This window comes from Pleurodeles waltl, chromosome 2_2 (genome assembly GCF_031143425.1).
Source record: "Pleurodeles waltl isolate 20211129_DDA chromosome 2_2, aPleWal1.hap1.20221129, whole genome shotgun sequence".
NCBI lineage: Eukaryota > Metazoa > Chordata > Amphibia > Caudata > Salamandridae > Pleurodeles > Pleurodeles waltl.
This window is the reverse complement of record NC_090439.1, coordinates 996069915-996092883: the sequence shown is the minus strand read 5'-3', so window position 1 is coordinate 996092883 and position 22969 is coordinate 996069915. Positions and strand designations below refer to the sequence as shown.

Genomic DNA, 22969 nt, shown 5'->3' with positions numbered 1-22969 from the left:
AGAAATGCTGCAGCCCATAGGGATCTCCTGGAACCCCAATACCCTGGGTACCTCAGTACCATATACTAGGGAATTATATGGGTGTACCAGTATGCCAATGGGAATTGGTAAATTTAGTCACTAGCCTTTTATTGACAAATTTGGAAAGCAGGGAGAGCATAACCACTGAGGTTTTGGTTAGCAGAGCCTCAGTGAGACAGTTAGGCATCACACAGGGAACACATACAGGGCACATACTTATGAGCACTGGGGCCCTGCCTGGCAGGGTCCCAGTGACACATAGACTAAAACAACATATATACAGTGAAATATGGGGGTAACATGCCAGGCAAGATGGTACTTTCCTACAGGGAGCACCAGTCTTGCAACCAATGTGCACTTTTTGGGAAGATGTGCACTTACGATCAGGAAAAATGCTGTAGCTCAAAGTGCAAGAGGGTCAGTGGCTGAAGTGGGCAGACCAATTGCCAAATGCTGTAAGCGTTGGTGCATGAAAGCAAAATGTGATGACAATTTGAAAAGACCAATAGATGAAGAAGTCTAACTCACATCATGCATGTACTTTTTATGTATGTATTTTCTTTTATTACTTGTGTAAGGCAAAAACGTTAAAGCTATATATCTACGTCAGACCTAAAAATGAGTGCTATCACAGGAAACATATAAACCACAGAGAATGCACTGCACTAGTTCGCATTTCAGCTTAATGATCGGGAAAAGCTTCAGGTATAATATTCTATGCACTCCAAAAGGTTCAAATAATAATCCTGAAAAGTGTTTCAATCTTACATAAACCTTTTATTCAAGATAAGTGATTGTGCAGCTGAAATATGATATGCCTAATGTATGTATTTGAATCAAACATTAATAGATCTCCAACTTCTGCTTTCCGTTTAAATATATCTGGGAGTACCTTTGAGTGTCCATCAAATGTTTTAATTTGTAAAAGATGTCTTTTGTCAGATCCTGTTTATTGATATATGCATTCCCAACATACCTATCTGGTAGTCAACTCTCCAAAAACTTTGCTGTTACACACCCCAATGCTACAAACCAACTAACAGTTAAATCATTTCAGTATAGTGAGCACAACAAAGTACAGCACAACAGCAATAACCGTAGTTTACAGTGAAATAAGAAATCCCAGTGTGATATAAGGATGTTAAACACACTTCCTTCTCATCAATGTAGTGTCACTCAGCTACGATGGCTTAACATACTGTACCTTTTTTTAGGTATGGGGTTAGCCAACACCTTTTCCTTTTTTACAAAGAAATGCATATAAGCAGAGCTTTCAGTCATCCTTCTCAATCCATTGTTCTCTTGTAGTGTCATTCACATTTTACTTCCACCTACCACAGGGTACCACATGGAATAATGGGTCAGCCCCCTTCAGCCACTGATTTCTTTCTACATGAGTGATGGTGCTCTACCCAAAGACAGTGTTGTCAGAATAAACTGCCTTTTAGTGCAGGGTGTGAATGACTAATGTGTCGTTTTTTAAACACACATTCTTTTTCCATTTTTGTAATCATTTTGCATTCTTTTCCAAGGGCGCGACAGCTTCCAGACACTGCTACTGGATCCTCACAGCTCTTTGGAGTGTTTTACATACCGCAAGTGCACATCTCAGCCGCCATCTTGGAAACAGCTCTTGTATCCATTCTTAGATGACTCCCATTAATGTGTACCCATGTGCATGCATGAGTGGTCATTTTTTAATGTTTTTTGTTTTCCTTCCCCAAACATCATTCCACTTGGCCTTTCATTAATGCACTTAGATGCATGTATGGCCCTCTTTGAATGTTTTTTGTAAAACTTAGTACGAAAAGCTTATTACAAAAAATATTCAGAGATGGCCATACATATAAGGTTTAGTAATAAAGTTTTCCAAAAACATTTCCACAGGAATCATGTGCTGGCAAAATCAACACATTTGTAGCCAACACCAGACCAACTTGCTTTGCCAATGCTTGCTTCTCCCTTCCAGTGACTAGGATACCCCGGAATCGCCCAACACGCTCAAAAGCCACAATGGATCTGTACTACGCACCATGGCCATCACATCCTACTTCTGACACTGATCCACCATAAGGATTTCAGTTTAATACAATCAGCGTATTGTTATGATGATTTTGAAAACTGATGAACAGGGAGTCTGTATGTTTATTATTTTTTGTAGGTTTCCATAGTTAGCAGCTGAGCTTCTGACTTATATCACACACTACAGATGATGCACAGGTGTGGTTGGCTTACTGCAGTAGCAGTTAAGCCTACAATCTACGTTGTTGCCTTTTCACACAACTGCTCTAGATTTTATAGAAATCGAATTGTGAGAAGCAGGAATACTGAGTACTAAATGATCTAATGTAATAGATCATACCATACTGAATGATATTAATGTGTTAGCTCTTGGGAAAACCCATATGTCACATGTAACAGTATCAACAGCATTCTTTCATAACAATATGAAATTGTTTGTCATAGTGTGCAGGAACAGATAAGCATGTAGCAAGCTAACTCTGATAAAAAATCACTCCTACCTTTAGAATGCAGCCCACAAAATGGGATGAAACTGTGGCCTTGGCAGAGACCAAATTCTTTCTAAATTTCGAAAAAAGTCCATCGGCTACTACAGTTAGTGGTGCATGAAGTTCCTGCAACAGAAGAAGACAGACCTCAGTACAACAGTCTAAAAACAAGAAACAGCACACTTGTGTCAATGCTTTGTTACTGCAATCAAATACTATCTTGGTAGTTCATCTTTTTAACAAAAAAAATGTTTTATCATCAAGAATAGTACTTACATTGCATAGGTAGTTGGTGCCAAGTGAAAGAGCACAATTTTATAGGGGACTGAGACTTAATGCAGCAACATGTACAAAATATATGTACCTCAATTCTCAAACTCCAAGGGCAGGGCCAGAGCTGGACAGAACCGGTGAGGCAAAGTAGTTCTGCTAGGCACAATGTGGTGGGTCAGGGTGGGTACGGGGCTGACTGTGGCCAACTGCTAAAGTGCCATAGTTGGAGAAGGGGTAGTGGACTCTGGTAGGTGGGAGGATCATTGTTGGTGCCACTCAGCAAGGCAGCTTCAGGGAAGCTGTAGTCTCTGCTAAAGTGGAAGAATATAATCTCTCACTATACTTTTGAGTTGGGAGAGCATGTCACCCCACTTGTTGCCTTATAACAGGGTGCTTATGGCCTCTCGCCGCTTTGCACCTTCCTCTCAGCCTTCACCAACCTAAGCATGGACTGCCACCAGTTAGTCACCAAGGGAAGTATGTTCGCCCTCCATCTCACTTTAAAGCTTCGCTTAACTATTATTAAGGCCAAATCTGTGAAGTCTGCAGTCACCTAATTCAATCTGGTGTGTTTTTATAGAAGCCTAACACGTATACCTCCCAAGGCGCAAAACCATGGCCACTGTTGACAGAGGCGAGGGTGCCAATCAGTAGATAGTTAGAGAGGGACGATTACATAATATACACTGAAAGATAATACAACAGGACAGGAGAAGTTGGTTTCAGAGAAAATTTGGTTTAGTTTCTCAGGGGTGAGATTGGCTCTATGAAAGACACTAAAATGGAAGTTTATGAACTGGTCATCGCGGGAGATCAAGTCAAGTCAAGTCAAGTAAATTTGTATTGTTATATTAATTAAAATCATTACAATATTCAAACAAAACTATTTCAACTGGTCAAAGAGATAGTGTGGGAATGCAAAAACTCCTTCACACTCTGTTTCATGCAGTACTCTCCCTATTTCAGTCTCCCAGTCCTCATGGCGTCTACTTAGCATAAATAACAGAAAACTAGATGCTATTGTGAATAGAGCTTGCACAAAGGAATGAGTTTGTCTGATGCAATACCCCAAGTAATGTGACAAACATTAGTCAAAACTCTGTAAGCCACGAACTGAGCATTGATAACGTTATACAAACGAATGGAATGTAAGGAATTGTACATCTTGAAATAAGTCACCTGACACTAGGCCCACCGCGATTTACTATCATAATTTACTCCTAGACAGGTAGAATTCGTCCTTCTGCAAGCCCAAAAGAAATATAGCAAGAGGGTAGGGTGTAATAAGCTGTGCAATGAGTAAACTTCTTTGGAAGCATTTTTGGCCCACTGACAGTAGCCAAGGCAACTCCGGTACGGACAGTACATGGAAGAAAGAAATGAAGTAAGTGTTCAGTTGTTCAAGAATTATTTTACATTACACTAAAGACCAGTGTCTTCAAAGGCTGTTCATCAAGGCTGTCTAAATCCCTCACCTTCATGAAGACCATGAACAACGTGTGATTCATCATTTTCTGCAGGATCTATATGAACCACTTCAGCAGCATAGGCTAAAGAGTGGTTGAATGAGATGCATTTAGTTGGTTAGTACTCGCATATAATGGTTATAAAAAGCTATCCTCCATACAGGCTGGACTGAACTTCTTATTGGAGTTCAGTGACTTTATATGGTTATACCGTGTTTGGTCACAAATTTTTCTTTCCAAATATCATCAGATTGAATCTAACTTCTTTGGATCACACGGTTCACCATTTTATGTTTACTGTGCGTGGGCGCTCTATACACAGCTTTTTTCCCTTTCTTCTATTTACTTTCCAGACCGTTGGCGCTCTATTCACTAATATTTTCCATCCTCCCCTCGCCTGTGTCCCGCTTTTCTGGTTTTTCTGTGTAGGGATCTTCGATTCCTGAGAGGGTCCAAGAAGGCCAGAGGTGTGGGAGATGCTACATATCAAACCTTGTGCGGCCATCGGTATCATCCCTTCCACCCCCATAGCTTGCAGTGAAGGATCCCACTTGTCTCTGTCTCTGTCTACATAGGGGAATGCTGACCTCCATTTGAAAGATGCAATTTATGTCTGGATAAACAAATGCTCTCACAATGAACTGCTGATAGGGACATTTAAGAATAAAGGTTGTCACTTTTCTCAAAGAGAAATACTACCCATTTGTGCATGGTTTGGGGTTCTGGAAAGGTCATGAGCTGGTACTGAAATGACAGTTTGTCTAAGATATGCTGTATTATTTCGTTTATACAGCAATTCTCCGGGTATTTGCATTAAAATGTTTAGAAATTGAGTAGATCGCATTAACATTCTATTGACATACAATCACCTTGCATTTGTTTCTTTCAGATTAAATAAAAAGGGGAAAACATGCAGGATCTTAAGGCTTTTCTTTTTTTTATGTTGTAGTGCATGAAAATACCAGTAAGGCTGGCCCAATACTGTTATGGTGTCAACTCTCTTAGGAAATCTGCACAAGCACAGTTAGGAAGCTCAGAACCAAATAATACACTTTCTTCTGCCTTTCTTGATTATCCTCCTTCTCTCTGTGGCTTGTTTCTGTACTGAGAGCTGATGTACTGAGAGCAAACGTCTTTTAGTCCCAGTTGTACTCCCCTTCCTTTAAATCCCCCAGAAGTATTTATCCTGCTTTACCAGGGCAAAACAAGATTTTCCCATGTCTCTGTTAGCATTTTAAAAGGATACGTTTCTTAGGTGCAGTCGTAAACTGAGGATGAGGCTCTCTTTGTTTTTCATTTTTTCTCTTTGAAATATCTCTGAATAACACCTCTATATCCTGCAAGACCTTTATTTTGATCCTTCTTTTATGTAAAGTTGCACTTCTTCTGTGGCTGTTGCACTCGTACTAAGATTGTATTTTAAGGACTTATTTAATGAATAGACAAGTCTTCGAAAACCATGAGAGGTTTTTGGTGGTTCTGAAGAGGCTTCAAGAGTAATTGACAATCAGTATGCTCAGTATTTATTTTCAGTGACCAGAAACGTAGATTGGCTGTCAAACAAAACTGACAAAAACTTTGCCCATGGGTTAAATTCTCGGCTCAGTGAAAAATTAATTCATACTCGTAGATATATCTATTAGAAAGTGGATTATTGGTAAAGGCAGTTAAGTACCTACACTTAGCAATAGGCCATTAACCCCCACTAGGTTCAGTTAGGTCTCACCAGCTCAACCCTTGGTAGCTTGGCAATGAGCAACAAGGCTCAACTTAGGAAACAAAGGGGGTCATTTTGACCTTGGCGGACGGCGGAGGCCGTCCGCCAAGGTACCGCCGCTGAATGACCGCACCGCGGTCAAAAGACCGCGGCGGCCATTCAGACATTTCCTCTGGGCCGGCGGGCGCTTTCCAAAAGAGCGCCCGCCGGCCCAGAGGAAATGCCCCTGCAACGAGGACGCCGGCTCAGAATTGAGCCGGCGTAGTTGCAGGGGTGCGACGGGTGCAGTTGCACCCGTCGCGTATTTCAGTGTCTGCTTAGCAGACACTGAAATACTTTGCGGGGCCCTCTTACGGGGGCCCCTGCAGTGCCCATGCCATGGGCATGGGCACTGCAGGGGCCCCCAGGGGCCCCGCGGCACCCCCTACCGCCATCCTGTTCCTGGCGGGAGACCCGCCAGGAACAGGATGGCGGTAGGGGGTGTCAGAATCCCCATGGCTGCGGAGCGCGCTCCGCAGCCATGGAGGATTCACAAGGGCAGTGGTAAACCGGCGGGAGACCGCCGGTTTACCCTTTCTGGCCGCGGCTGAACCGCCGCGGTCAGAATGCCCTCGGGAGCACCGCCAGCCTGTTGGCGGTGCTCCCGTGGTCGGTGACCCTGGCGGTCACCCGCCGCCAGGGTCAGAATGACCCCCAAAGTGTGTAAAGCATTCAAGTATCACGAAACAGTAAGAAAATAAAATAAAAACAGGAAACAGTTTAAAAATCCAAAACCAATTTATACAAATAGGAAATATTTTTATCTTTAATTTGGCACCAAAGGAAATAAAATCAGATACGGGGAAGAATTAAGAATTCATGTTATTTAGCGCTTAGAAACTAAAAGTGCCACTCAGCCTATTTGGTCGCACCTCTACGAGTGCAAAGTCAAACTTTAAGGCTGACCATGATGGAGCTACAGCAAGCTGGAGGCCTCAGTCAAAAGTTTACCTTCGGTCTTAGGCACTCATTATGACATCAGCGGTCTTTTCCCAAGACTGCCGATGCCACGGGTGCCAGAAGACCATCTTCCACCCTCGATAATATGAACACTGCCGGATTTCTGCCACAGTTAGGGTGGAAATCCAGCAGTAGCCATGCTGGCAAGTGAGGCGCCTGGGCGGTGCTACCACCTGCACCGCTCCACCAGAAAGACACCGCCAGCCCTATTATGGCCATTCATATGGCCTGGCGGTGTCCTGCTGGCATGGCAGGGCGCGGCTGGCGGCAGCAGCCCCCCTTCCCTGCCGGACGACCTAATCACCGGACAAGTTAAGTCGGGTGTCCGCCAGGGGATGGGGGGGTGGAGGGTGTTGTGTGTGAGTGTGTGGTGTCTGTGTGTGTGTGCTTGTGTGTCTGTGTCTGTGAGTGTTGGGGTGTATGCGTGGTTGTATGCATATAAGTGAATGCGTGTATGAATGTTAAAGCGAGTTTGTGCCCGCATGTCAGTGTGTAAGCGTGTGAGGATGTGTGAGTGAATGCATGTATGGATGAGTGTGAATGAATGCATGTATAGAAGTGGCGGTGCATGGGTGCATGCGTCATGTGTGTGGGTGTGTGTGTGCATGATTGCGAGGAGAGGGTGCGGGGAGTTTAGGTGATTGCTGGGGGGGGGGGGGCCTTCTACTGGTGACAGGGAAGGAATTCCCTGTCACCGGTAGCCCTACCGCCATGGTTTTCGTGAAATCCATGGCGGTAGGCTGGCTCATTATACCGCTGGCAGGTCATGTGTGGACCGCAGGGTTGGAGATGTACATCTACGGCTGGCAGTTCATACCGCCATGGCGGTATGAGTGGTGATGTGGTGGGTTGGCAGCAGCACACTCATAATGTGGACGAAGTCACCAATTCGATCTCCCTAGAGCCCTCTTTGGATACGCGTCACAGGAGACCTTGGTGGAGAATTCTACGTTCTGACTTAAATGATTTTTCGGGATGAAAATCTTTGTCCAGGCCACAGCTGAATCTTAATCCAATGTCCTTGGAGCCCTTCTCAGATACGCTGCACAGGAAGTCCCGGTCAACTTTTTACCTTCGAACGTAGTCACTTTTTGTCTTTTGAAGCTTTTTCTCTCCGACGTCAGACGACCCTCCACAGCAAACCAATTTCGAGTTGACGTCATCGGATTGCCTTTCCAGGAGACCCCGGTGAAATCCTGGAAGTTTGGGGCTCCGGAGCTTTTCAGCGGGACAAACCTGCAAGTCAGGACAGGTCGAGGTCGACGTAAGCTGGCTTGACTCTCGACGACTGGTCGGTCCTTTACGGAGCTTTTTACCAAAAGTTCTCCAATCTTCTCCAAACTTCTGGATCTTCTTCCAGAAGGTCTTTGAAGGTCCTTTGGAAGTCCACAGCTCACTCCAAGGTTCCGCAAGCATGAGTTGCTCCTTGAGGGCTAGGACTCCAACTCCCAGAATGCACCTGGCTCAAACTCCAGAATGGCCAGTGGACAGTGGTCAGCTAGTCGGTTCCTTCAAGATTCGATGCAGAGGACTCTGGTTAGCTATTTATTACCTGTAGCAAACAGGGAGTCCCTTCGTAAACTAGTTGAAGCCAGGCAAAGTCTTTCTTGCGTTGAAGCCAAGTGTGCAGCTGGTGCAGTACCTCAGAGTGCAGTGTCCAGTTGCAGGTCAGGGGTCCAGCAGGGTAGTCCTTCTTATTCTTGTCTTGTTCCTGGTAGGGATCTTGGGTATGGATGCAACTCTGCCATATTTATCCTTGCTCCTGGGGTGAAAAGCGGGGGGCAACTGTCCAATTACAGGCAGGCCACTTCCCCCTTGGATGACCACTTCCTGGGAAGTGTGGCAAAACTAAATCCCAGGGAGCAACATTCTTCAAAAATCCAACATGGCTGAAAAAGATTTTTAGAGGTTGGATCTGGGTGAGGCTACCCATTGGTGTGGCTACAAATCCTAAACACACCTCTCTCCTGCCCTCTCCCAATCTAATTAAGAGAGCACCTAACTGTCTGAGGTTGTCGGAAATGGGGGAGGTCCTGAGCTGCTTCAAATGTCCTTCCCTCCTTTGAAGACCGGTTTGGCTACTCTTCTCCCATCCTGTTTCACCATCTGCTGGGGCAGATCTCCTCCCCCAGGCACATCCTTTGTGTTCAGCCCAGGCCACTTCACACCTCAGCAATGTAGCCTGGCCAGGCTGCCAGAGGCTGGACAATCAGAGAAGGGCACTACAAAGCTGAAGATGGCAACTTTCAGGTAGAGTTTTAAAACTCTTTACCTGAACTAGTTATATTAAATCCAACAATGTTAAGTTGAGGGATTTATTATAACAATTAATTTGATAACAAACTCAAAGTATCTGGCTCTTGTGGGGACTTTATTAATTTATTAATTAAAATAAAGTCTCCCTATTTAGCCTATGAAGGGCATTCACTACAGTGAGGGAAAGCGAGTTTGGCTATTTTATCGTATCAGGGCTTATAAAACAATCTGTATAAGGTCCCTTTTTATAGTTACATGGCACCCTACCCTGGGGGCACTTAGGGCACACCTTAGGGGTGACTTGTATGTAAAAATAAGGGGGTTTAAGACTTTGGAAGTACTTTTAATTCTATGGTCTAATTTGCATATATCTTTCATTTAAAAGCAGCCAGCAAGGCAGGCCTGCCTTTAAAATGACACTGAGCACCTCAGCAGTGCACCGAACTACCTATGCTGGCGTCCCTAACCATACATGCCCTACCATTTACTAGGGACTTATAGATAAGTTGATACTAATAAGTTATAATTAGCCGAATTTGCATATCTGCTTTTCACAAAGCACTGGCCCTGGGACTTGTAAGGCACAGCCAAGAGTCAGTAACCACCAGTAACTGTCCAATATGTTTGAGGGTGGCCAGTGCAAAAAGGAAGACTTTCCTACACTTTCTAATTGTGAATAGCTGCACTTCATCAGCCTTTCACTGGGAAATGTTTGTTTTTTCAGGAACAAATGGCCATACATCCCATGCAGATTGGTGTTATACAGAGGGCTGATTTTGGTACACTACCAAGACAATTACCTTTCAAAACAGCCATCTAGACACAATACAATGCATTTAAAAAATGGTTAAGTATAAATAATCGTTCCTTTTGTCATTTTTAATGAATAATTACGATCTAATCAGTAATTTATTGTAATTTTAAAAATATTTGTTATTTGTGTTTCACAGTATCAATGGATTTTGTAATTTGCATTATATCTCAAGCATGTATGTAATTTTCCACAGGTCATGCCACAAGAAAGCCAACTACTACAACTGTACCTTGATATCCCCAGTTTCTTTATCTTTATACTGGACTCCAATAACACTGTCATTTTCCTCAAGTAATTGTGTCACTGTTCCTTCAATGAAATTTGTACTGAAAAATAAGTAAGAAACCCTTAATATTGCACATCAGTAGCCATTTCAATACAAGTAAAATGTTACAAAGTATACTTAGATAACTGAAAGATGTATCTCTTTGACTTTGGTAGCAATTTACTGGCACTAGATTACAGCCCAAATTTCTGCTACACATCCCTGTACTGGGTTAGCCATGCATATTATGCAGTCATACCCCTCATTAAAAAAGCATTTGTAAACCAATAGGTGTAGCGCTGGGAAGTCTGCATTTTGATTATTTATTACAAACATATGCAATAAACACTTAAAGTGTAGAAGTGATAAAAAATATGTTCCAAAAAAAGCAACTAAAAATAATAAATTAAATTAAAGGGGAAATGAAAGGACAGATTGGATCCCCAGCCCTGGCACTAAAGTGGACTTCTTTCTAGACTGATGTGCACAAGTGCAAAAGCTGAAGTCAGCTACTTTCAAGGTGGATGTGTCTCGTATGGTGGCAAAACAGTCTCTAAGCCAGACCTAAAAATATTGCCTTCAATTCTGGAAGCAGTGTAGAACAGAAACCTTTAACAACATTTCACCAGCTGCTATATGTTTCTGTATAAGGATCTTTAATCCCTGAAAGGATCCAAGAAGCCACATGTGAGGTACAATCTAGAGGCCAAACCTTGTGGGGTCGCTAACACCCCCACTACGGCTTAAAGTAAAGGGTCCCAGGTGTCACTGTCCATATACTGGGACCACTGACCTCCATTTGAAAGATGCAATCTATGACTGGACCCCCGGCCAGGGGTTCTCAGAACAAACATGTTTCCTCACAAAGACCTGCTGATGGGAACATCAAAGAGTGCCCCATCTCTTTTAATGATTTCCCTCAGGGCCACTAGATAGGTCTGCAAGTCGACGCTACAGAGTGTGCTGCTGAATAGTCACTAAATGGTAAAAGCTGATCAGAAAGCATTACATGTATTCAGTGTAATAAACTATTCTGCGCAAACATGCACATGCTGAATCTCCTGTTAGAATTGTCTGTTTCCTTTGTATCATCTTCTGTTGACATGTTCTCTTACAAAGTTGTGGCATTCACAATAAAGCTAGACCTAACTAGTGTATGACTCTCTACCTGGGTCACCCCTATATGCTCATCAGACATCTCCAAAGTGTTCAGAATGCAGCAACATAACGGCTTTCTCCCTCAGCATGAAAATACCACATTTCACCTATCCTTAAACCTCTAACTTGTTACCAGCCGTTTTGAGTTCTGAGTCGGCTTAAACACATCCACTGAGGTATCACTGCAGTAGTCTTTGCCACTGATAAACAAGGACAATAGTGACTGTTAAGCTGGGCTAGGAAACATTATATGGCACACTTGATGCACTGAGAGTAGAGACTGATCTTAGTAATTTTTATGAATTTAACTAAACTATAAGTAGACTTTTGCTAAATACTAAAGTAGGTTTGCTTTGTGACTAAGAATTGATTTTTATAAAGCACAATAAATGCAGCCTTACTTGGGTTCTGCCATTGCAACTCTCCTGAGTCCCATGATAAAACGCCCATGATGAAATGCTCTCCCACACTGAATCTGGTTATCCTCAGACATAGGATAAGGGATTTCCACCTGCGAATTGGTCTCTAGATCATGTATGACATACCCATGTACAACATGCGCATCAAGTCCTTCTACTGCATCTGCAAAACAATTGTTTCAGATTAAGTAATCACAAACTATGCAATATTAAGGGCCTTTACTGAAATGAAACATCCTTTTACAAATATTTATTTCAGTGCTGGTGCAATTCTTCTTGGCACATATGCACAGGGAAATGTTACTGCCATCTCCTCATGCAATTTTACTTCATTGTATTGTAGCATTTATATAGAGCTCCAAACCCTTGACAGGGTTGAAAAGTGCTTCAGCTTGCATCGAGTTCCTGGGGGGCCCTTTTAGAGCGTGTGATAGAAAGGGTGTTGATTATAGAGTGTCCTATATAGGAGGGTGTTGATGAGGTCTATGAGAATTAGAGCCATGCATCAATGAGTTTAAGTAGGAAGTATATAACTAAAATAAAAATACTAAACTAACTAACTAAACATAACTAAATAAACATATACAAAATGAAAATGTATCATTGCAGCATAAAATAATTACAATACATTAGCATCATAAAAAATGAATCATGAAGAGTTGCTCTTGTTATAACTGCCTCAGGTATGAAACTAAACCACCCACAACACAATGTATAAACAGACAGGATAACAACTGTTGGTATCAAAATGCCACTTGAGAGATTGTGAAATTTTCCCAGTTGAGTGATAGAACACAATACTTCGAATGGAGGGATTAATAAACCTCATAAGAAAATATAAAGTGAATCATGGTTTTTATAGAGACAGTGTGACGAGGACATAAGTCTCCTTGTAGCGCTGAGCCCCACCATTTCGGTAAAGATAGATGCTGATAGGCAATGCCAAACCTGAATCAACAGATTCTTTTCATATACATTATGCACCAAATTGAAATATGGTTTCAAGCCCAGGGGTAGTTTAATTGCAATAGACAATCTAGCATCTGCTTTGCTGAACTCTATGGCCTTCCTGAGTATACTTTGCCTTTCCATTAATCTTTTTTTCATCCAACTCCTATTGGCTCTTATTATATCCTAGGGAGCAGTAAACAACTCAGGGCGACCTAACTCAATACATATCTTGTTTATGTAGCAAAACCATGGCATGTTATGGCTAGCATTCAGCATTAGACAGTTCATTTTAACTTCATGATTTAGGTTAGACAAAGCGTTAGACAATACAAAGATCTATAAAAGTATAGCGGTCAATTAATATTCTCCTCCATAACATGTATAAGTATTCTACTTTTGCAGATTCCACATGGATGATCATTAAAAGTCATATTATCTTGAATCTCCAAGTTGTGAATACATATTCTTTCCAGGGTTAACTATAGCATGGTGGTTATAAACATAAGAGCCATGTGTTTGTTCTCTTCGGTAATCAACATGGTTACAAATTACTCTTATTTTGTAGCTGGTGAGTGCCATCTTTTAGCCATTTGGACTGAGGAGGAGTTTCCTCCAGTATAAAATTTATGAAAGGAAGCAACAGATAGGAATAACGCCAGCCCAGATCGACAAGCTATGAGCTGGTGCAAAGCAGAGAGTTTTTACTGAAGGAAGCGGGGACCTGTACAATGATTGGTGTGATGAGTTATGTATATTGCTTTTAATGTGATACCTCTAGCCATCGGCTACCAGTGTAGTTACTAAAGTAATATGATAGTTAATAAATTATTTCACAGCTGCATTCTTGATTCTCTGTAGCATCTGAATCACTTGCTGGGGTGCTTCAACGTACTGCTGGTGTAATCTGGATGGTGGCATATTAGGTGGATGGTGGTTTGTAACTTTTGAGTGAACCTTAGATAAGTAAAGATTTAGCATTAGAATCTCATCATGTAAAACAAACCCTTTATAACTTTGATTCACTTGAGGAATCAGAAAGAGGCTGATTTCCATGATCACATTTCCATGGTCAAACCTATTTGAAGTTATTGGTTAGGAGAAGGGCCAAGCTCTTTTGAGCATATCTAGGAAAGATGGTAAGTGGTCCAATTACTACAGGCTAGTGTCTCCATCTTTGATATGTTTAATTGCAGTGATTTGTTAACATCCAATAATCAACTACTGGGAGGCATTGGGCAATGGCTCAGGAATATAATTAGGTGAGCTTTGAGGTTTTAGTACAGTGGGTGTGTGTTGTCCACATAGCTGCAACAATTGAGTACATTAAGAGGATCAGTTAAAGGGAGGAAAGGGTGACGGTGTATCTTTCAGGGACTCCTGCAGTCAAGGGAAAAAGGTTAGACCAGAAAGTAGGGGGAAGTAGGTCTCTAGGACAGAAAGGGATGGTGAATTGTACAAAAGGCACCAGATAGGTCCAATAAAAAGAAGTACAGTGAATTAATACGAGTCCAGTGTACCCTTGAGTTCAAACAAATTTTAAAGAAGTGAGTTGCTTTGCCATTTTCTAAAAGGCATTTCCACTCATGGATTACTTGATACCTCGTGTTAATGGGAAAAATAAGATGCCAAAAGACAGCAAACTTGATGAACAGTAGTGTTTTGTGTAATTTGTGAAAACAATATTGCAGTGTAACAGGGAATTAATTCTAATGATTATACCATGTCAGAGAAAGTATTCCATTGAAGGTAGAGATAGAATTTAGCATCACAAGTAGTACCTAGAGGAAGAGCACAAAGTGTGAAAAGAACTACAAGAATCAAACCTGGTCCTAAGGTAACGGGGACCTACTCGATGTACTGCATAGAGGATCAGGGAAGCATTGCGCCACTTTGTAAATATGGTGCAGCGTTTTTGCCACACTATCACCACATTAGCGTTAAAAATAATGACGCTAATGTGGCAATAGCTGGCTCTAGGCCCTCTTAAATTTGGGCCTGGTTTTCTTATAAGTAGTTTAGACTTCTTCAGGAATAAGTCAGACTCCAAGGAGTGGTTGATGATAGTTTTGGCCCTGATAGCCACAGACCTTTTGTTGAGAATGTCCTTGATTGCATGGGCTGTATAATGGTTCACTGGTGATTGTGATGTGCCACTGGTTTTGTGGGATTACTAAAATTATCAGTGGACAGGGGCTTAAAAGAGAGTAGATTGTGTCACAGCATGAGTTGAGAGGCTGAAGTGATGTGCGAGGTGAGCTGTATGTCCTCTTTGTTTTTAGGTGCAATAATTCATTCAAGGTCTTTGGAGATGGACTGAAGGTGTCACATAGCTCTTGGATGTGGGAAGTAGAGCATTCTGGTTTCAGGAGTTTGGTCAAAACCTGGTTAAGTTCCTTGGCTGCGAACGTAGCTTCATAAATGTGGAGGTAGTGATGATTTTTGCCTTTCTAACTGCAGTTTTATAAAACCTAAACGATAATCCTGTATTCTAGATTCAGTTTGTCACTAGGGTTGTGTTTTTTCTGATGTCTTTTCTGAGCTCTCTAAATGGAAGATAGGCAGGGGTTCAACTAAATTATACCATGACCGGTTCAGGTTACACAATAGTTACTGGTAAAGGTGATAAGGTTCTGAGGAGCAACAAATGCACCAAGGGCAGCTGTGTGATTTGAGCCAGAGATCATTTAAACTAGGTTCAGGGAGTCCATGTTGAAAAGCAGACATTTAGTTCAAGGCAACCCAGGTACGGAAGTCCCCTAGTAGGCTGTTACTGGGGAATTTTAAGTGCTCTCACAGCAAAATCTTTGAAGAGGTCAGGGAATGTGGAATTGTGAGGAGGTCTGTAGATATAGAGAAATTAGGAGGTAAAGCGTGGTGTAGGAGAACTTCAGATGAGCAGTTTACTGTATATTTTGGAGCTTTGTTGAACAATGCTATTCCTCCTTAAGGTTTCTTCATTGTGTGACTTTTCAGGGTGATTATGTAGCCACCATGTATGGCTTTATGGATGGACCTTGAGGCATTGTTTAAACACGTTTCAGCAATAGTAGGCACGGCAATTTTCAAGTCTGACAGATTTTATTGCAGCTCTTGTTCAAAGATCCTGCATTAATTAGACTCTGGAAAGTTGGCGAGTCAAGTTCACTGTATGGTGTTCGGTTAGGATGAAATGAAAAATGAGTGAGGGTACTTCTATTTTTCCATTTTAGCAGAGTAAGGAAGGGCAGCACAAGGGAAGGAGAACAGGGTGAAATGGAGATTGTTGGGTTGTACAGGTGGGTGCTTCAGAGAGAAAGAGGATGTGCAAGGTGAGGAATGATAGGTTGCAGCAGCTCGGAGGGGTGAGCTAAAAAGCAGAATAGATAAAGGGAAAATGGTATGTGGGAGTGAGCACCGAAATTGACTTGATATAAGATATGGGGGCTGATAAGATGTGAGAAGGGGGACAAAGTGAATAAAAGTTGAAGAGAGGATATACAGGTGAGAATACAGTGAAAGGCAGAAAACTGGACAGAAGAGAAATTATCGAGTAAGTAAGTGAAGAAGACACAACAGGTGAGTGGAGTCAGGCTGGGAAAGAATGTAATGTGTGTGCTGATGCGAGAAGTCACCAGGAAGTGAGCGAACTGTCAATGGAGATGGAGGGTTGATGTGGAAGAAGAAGACAGTGAAAGGAAAAATGTGGGATGTAGAGATCAGTTAGGGTAAAAGGGTGCAGGATTAGCAGGGAGAGAAGATAAGAAGTGAAGAATGTAGTTCTGAAGTAGATTAACTGACCTATGCGTTGTCAGGGCATTAACATGTGTTAATTTCCTGTCTCCTCATTGTGCACCTCATCATCAACTCTGACAGAGTAAGCAATTAACAGCAGTCAACACTCTAAGCAGCAGGCAGCCACCATCAGTTGTGTATGTGTGGCCACAATATCATAATAGAAGATCACCAAACAATATGAGAGGGTAAAAAATGTCCCAGATCAGTCAAACACTAAAAGACTAACTGCAAAGCGCATGTTGAATGGGGCCTTGTCCGGACACTCCAGAATCCAACTGGTGATCTTGCTGGTGAAGGGAATCAATCAGCTCTTTGTTAAGCAACAAGTCCATTACACTGTATACTGATTTTTTCCCTCAGTTGAGAGGTTTGGCCTGTGACTTTATTTCAAATCTTCATATGTCTCATTATGTAGTAATGATCTGTCAGATACACGTGTTTGAATTAAATGCATTATCACTCTTACAACTAACAAGTATGTATAAGAAACTGATGATTAATACCAAAAGGTATAATTCAAAAGTAGGATTTTCCAAGAGCTCCTCAAATCAAGGGGGTTGCATATTTAGAGTAATTATTTTTCTAGACCTCTTTCTTACATTAACTTTGTTGAAGAAGAACGTGTTACAGTTTTAAATATGTTTTGTGAATTGGAAAGGTCTGGAAAATGCATTACAGATGCAATCACGAACCTTTGAAATTCTTCAGAACCCACCTTTGTGTCCTTCACAGAAAGGGGATAATGGCTCCACACCTTTGTGAAATTGAGCTTTATTTTGCAAGCATATTTAGCCTCAGACCATAACTAACAAGTGCACTTCTGCTATTCCGATGCATGCAGGTGTCCAGTTCCTTAATTAACCACCAGGAAGCAGCAAATAAGAAAGAACATTTTATCACGTAGGTCTATCAGAGGCCATCTCAGCAGAAAAGGGGTTCCTGAGATTTTCTGTTCCATAGGCAACACTTATTCCCATTCCGCTGGAGAAAAGGTAATGTGGCACAAATAGGGAGGTTTCACATTAGTTAGAAATGGACTGTAGAAATCCCACTAGACATGGTTTATGAAACGGGGGACCACTTCACTGGTTGTATCCAATGGCTACGATTCTTTGGGAGTAAGTATCTCTATCCTTGGATGTAGAGTAAGAGTGCTTTAGATTTCAGAGTATGGGTGTCCTGCAGAAGACCTGCCTAAATACACCTGCAGGCCTGCTGCCAGAAGGAAGTAGTGTGGATCTTGCCCAGGTGTTGCATACCCACGGCCCCCCAAAGACATGACCAGGATATATCAGACTCAGATCTCATGGCCCTATGGGTGAGCAAACTACAAGCTTGAAGCACACAATAACTTTCTCAGCACAAGCCTCTGACATGGACAGGCTGTACTTCAAGACCTCAGTGAAGGACAGAAAACATCTTCAAAGGGATCCGGAATTCATCTTAGTACCTTAGGCCTCTGTTTCTGATTTGACAGTCCTCAGTAGTGCTAGGAGGTCTGCTGGGATATTCTGGAGGAAACCAAGGCTTTTGAAATACTACTTGAGCACTAGGGTTCCACAACAAAGAGCCAGGGGTACTGACAGAATGGGTTGGCTAACTTCTAACTAGCCGGATTTCAGATTTTGTGAAAACTCAGCAGATGGCAGTTAAACCCAAGTTAATCTCCTACCTCTGTTCTGCCAGGCATTTCTACATTGTAGGAAATGCTTTCAATGTTACCCAACAACTATAAACTACGTGTATCTATTGAGAATACACACAAGTAAATGCAAACTAAACCTTTACCTTGAATAGTGCAGGCCTGAAACTGTAACCTCATCAAATTTTCTGAAACCAAACGCTATTGCAATTTATCATACTATACAGATGCAATACACATATGTGCATTTCGTAAATGTGACTTTGGTCTACTCACCTCCAAGATCGAGCTCCTTGAGAACGTGATAGCCACCGGGCTGCAATAATTCTCCAACTATCCGGTCTGGCTCTTTCATATCCCTCTCTATCACTGTCACCTTCCTTCCATCCCTTGACAACACTGCAGCGAAGGCAGAGCCTAGTACACCAGAACCAACAATGATAATGTCAGGATTGTGCTGGGATGGCGAGATTGTGGGTGAGGTAGTATCAGCTTGGGTTGAATCATAGACATCCTTTTCTATTTTGCTCTGTGGACAGAATGATGTATGAAAATTACAATCAACATACAACTTTACATTCAGCACATATCTATTAACATAATAATTAACCTTTGAAGCAGCGTATTTTAATATCATATCAGTATTAGTATGTAGTTGTCAGAAAACTCAACTGCAACAGCCTACTCTTGTAACCCACCCCCCACTTTTTCTGCCCACCGGACAAAGTCCTAATCCTCAAGACCCCTATGTAATCCTCTTAAGAACACTCACAACAAATAACATAAAATATCACCAGGCCGGCTGGCTTTCAAACAGAAACATGGCTCAATGCATATTGCTGACATAGTTCCTCAAAGCTTTCAATGACACCAATAGTATATGCTAACCAGATCCACTCCCGCCCAACAGAAGACCTGACAATCAAAACCTTCTAACTTGACACAACCCTTCATGCATCCCGGCAAGTTTACAGCCCTTTTACTTGTTGGGATCACTACAATGGAATTCACTTTCTATTGCAGGGGTCTCTAACCTGTTCAGTACTAGGAACTACTTATGCTTAGTTAAAATCATCCTGAGCTACCAACATTATTAGTAATATAATAGTGATAATTTCAGTCAAGATTACATCCATGGCTACCCTGTGAAAAATTACCTGCAGTGATCACCTCGGGATATCAAGCAGGGTTGTCTGCAGGAACATAAAAAAGGCTTTGCCAATTTGGAATGTCTTGACGTGGGTAATAGGTAACAGGTGTAGCTGCAGTGCTCCTGGCACCAAGCTATATTATTAGTCATAAATCTCGTCAACAACACCATTTATCATCAAATATCAGCTTTAAATATATTTTGGAAATCCAATCATTTGTCTCCAAACATAAGCTCTTACGTTCTAAAAATACATATATTTCTCTCCAGAATACGCATTTTTCGATTTTGGTACTCATATATTAATTCAGCAAATAAAATGCTTCTAATTTAGTAGTCTGTGTGTACACAGGAGAGCTACTTACAGGTTGCTGGAGACCTACCAGTAGCTTACGAGCTACTGGTTGGGAAAGCATGTTCTACTGCCATCACTTTTTAGTGCTAGTACCTCCTCACACAATTTCTTAAAACTCCTATTGCCACGTGGTCCAAGTGACTCCCATGACCTTAACCATGCAGTTAAAATATGTAAGTTAAATGATACATGCATTCATGTGTAACTCAGATAGGTACTTTACTTTGAATGGTAATATATTTGCCATGCTGTTAATGGAACTCTACAGTGCTGGTGCTGTTCCACACCACTTACAAACTGCTTTTTGGTTTATGTAAACCACCATCTCTGCCTTTTGTTCTAAGCACCACTGGAAATGTTAATTCATTTCTGCTCAACATTCTGACAGAAATGTTTGGATCTTTGTTACAATACCTTCGGTATTTCCCATGATGCAGTTTCAACAATGCAACATGGTACCTTATTTAGGGTTTATTTATGTCATATGACGTGTTCCGGTTTTTGCAAGTTAACTTTCAGCAGAATGTTTTTGGCCTATTGGACCACCCTTCTTTAGTTATTCCTTGGAAAATTGATTCCTTTACTACATATCTAATTTGGCTTTTTCGGGTTTATATAGTACCTGGAACAGCAACATTGGTACCTCTGGTGCTGGGGAACCTTCTGGAATACACTCTGCTAATACTCACATATTTGAGAGGGGGAGTGAAGGGGGGGTTGTGGATGGACAGGTGGTGGTTGTCTTCGAGATGGTAAATCTTCGAAATGTACAATTTGCAAGCTCCACTGGTCTGATGTTATCTCTACCCACCTCAGACGAAAACGTGCCACCCACACCCACATGTCCATCTACCTCAGCCTTGCATTCCTTGGAGTGGTAGTATTCAGCAATTTTGGTTTTTTTGGAGCAGAGGAAGGTGAACAGAAAGATTGTGCCTGTCTTGCCCTGCCTGCATCCTTAAGCAGATAGGGCTGAAATAAATGCTGTAGAGGAATTGGCTGGTGAGATCTGTAGGCCTGGTGACTAAAACCTCGAAAATCGAGATACTGCGTGTGAAATTTATTTGAAGGGGAAAGAGAGTCCCAGAACCCTCGTCATAGCTCTAGTTTGTTTGCCATATCACTTTAAAGGCATACACCTTCAAACATCATGTCTCCCCTTAGGGTCTGTACATCCTCAGACAATTCTGTGAATTATGTCTGTTACTAGTATCATAGTAGCCTTGCACCGGCCCACAGTGTTAGTGATGTCCTAGCTCAATTCCACGAACTCTTCTCTATCCATGCCATCATGTACAAGGTACCAGAGTAAGCCCTCCATATGTTTTCGCAAGCTGTAAATCGCCAGCACTACCTTGCCTCCTTGCTGAAATAACAAGCAAGAACACATGACTTCCTCAGGCAAAAACCTTTATTTAATCATCCACATTTTTGGATTGCCTGTCAGTAAGGACCAATGGAAAAGTGTTGGCTTCCAGTTTTGTGGATGATGCCAAACTTTCTGCTAATAGATGAAAAGCTGCCAGAGAGGACAAGAAGGCGCTCGCAACTTTTTTTTTTAGGTCATCCGAGACGCAGCTATACAGGAGTCTAGAAAGCTCTGCTGCTCTTGAAAAGTGTTCATTAGGGCATTGTTTAAACAAAATGGCCAAATTAACAAACATTATAAGGAAGATTTATCACATCTCGGGGTGATGAGTTGGGCTGGGGCATAAGGACCACCCTCCACACCCCACTTGGGTATATTAACATTTAACATTTTCTGTTCCCTGGGGGTGTGCGATGGGACCCACAGCCATCTCGAATAGTTCCCCTGAGGGCAAGGAAGATATTGACACTCATTTTTTTACTACATTCATGCTCGGGGCTTTGTTCCCCACCTCCCCCTTGCCAGCCACCATTTTGAAAGGGAGAGGCACTGTTGGAGAGGGTAGAGTCTACCGTTTCCAGTGGTGCCTTACCCTGATGTATTTCTGCTCAGAGATTGTGACTGCTCTACAATAAATTTGTTTTGGGGTGGGCATCTCCCCAGCATGGAGGCTAACCTTTCCACTGGGGACATTTTAACATCTTCCCTTTCCTGGAAGGGGCAAACAGGCCCCACTGCTGTCCCCAACCATTTCCCCAGAGAATGAACAACAGCAGCAGCCATTTTTTTCCAGAGTTTGCTCACGGGAGCTTTGTACTACTCTATAAGCACCAATTTGAATGGGAGTAGCAGTGCTGGAAAGGATAGAGTCTACCCAGTGGTCTATCTCCCGGGTGTATTCCTTGAAATGGACTGCAGTTGTTCAGCGATCCCAGAGCAGAAATACACCACTAGGCCACCAGATATTTGTCTGCGGGAGGTTTAGCACCCCCTTTTCTGGCATAGTGGCTCAAACCCCCCAAAGCAAATCAGAATTGTTGCACTTGGAAGGATATTAGTAAGGGAGAGCAACTGCTACAAACTTCAGCAGAGTGATTCCTTGGAAGTCAGTTTCTGCAATACCTAAAGGGGCTGGGAGAGACGACTACGACTTCACTGGTGTAACCAGTGCCTTGGTAACGACAGAAGATGCAATTGGTTGTGCTCACGATGTGGGGATCAGTAACCCATTTGAGAAGTTAGTGGGTAGGGGGGACCTGTCACTGTCAAGGGTTCTTGAAAGTAAATAAGTGAACCACTTGGGTCACTAATACACCTTTCCTCTCCTCCCTGACACAGCTACCCTTTGCTTTCTAAGCAGCAGGTCTCCCGCTTCTGCTGCTGCATTCTCTGCCATTTTGTTTGCTTCCTGGTTTCCTTTTCCACATTCTATAATGAGTGTATTGTGTTATACAGCTTGCTTGTTTTGTGTCCTGCTTCTCAACGTTTTGACTGCCAGTTCTCAGCATTTTTACCTGCTTTCCTTTTTCACAGTCTGTCATTTTGTTTTTGGTATTGCTTGCTTCTTTGTTTGTGCCCTGCGTCTCACTCTTTATCTCACTATACCAGGGGTCTTCAAACTGGGGGGGCAGGCCCCCCTAGGGGGGCCTCAAGTGATCCCAGGCGGGCACCAGGCTCTGACCAAAAGAAGAATTGTAGAGATAATGTATTTGCATTTTTAAAAAGGTAACAGTAACTAACTGCAATGTTTAAATAGGTCTAGACATATTAAAAACATTGTCAGCTTAAAAAAAATAATTGTGAAAAAATCAGAGGGGGGACAATGATTTT

At 42.2% G+C, this 22969-nt stretch overlaps 1 protein-coding gene across 2 annotated transcripts in view; it reads right to left on the bottom strand.

Moving 5' to 3' along the window:
* The window catches only part of SQLE (squalene epoxidase), a 99409-nt gene that overhangs the window by 71759 nt on the left and 4681 nt on the right, over window positions 1-22969 (bottom strand). For both annotated transcript variants that reach the window (XM_069220732.1, XM_069220731.1), the window contains exons 2-5: window positions 18542-18794; window positions 11881-12061; window positions 10286-10382; window positions 2544-2657 (exon numbers count right to left, since the gene is read on the bottom strand). In XM_069220732.1, coding sequence (XP_069076833.1) covers window positions 2544-2657; window positions 10286-10382; window positions 11881-12061; window positions 18542-18794 — 645 coding nt within the window. The remainder of the gene's footprint in view (window positions 1-2543; window positions 2658-10285; window positions 10383-11880; window positions 12062-18541; window positions 18795-22969) is intronic.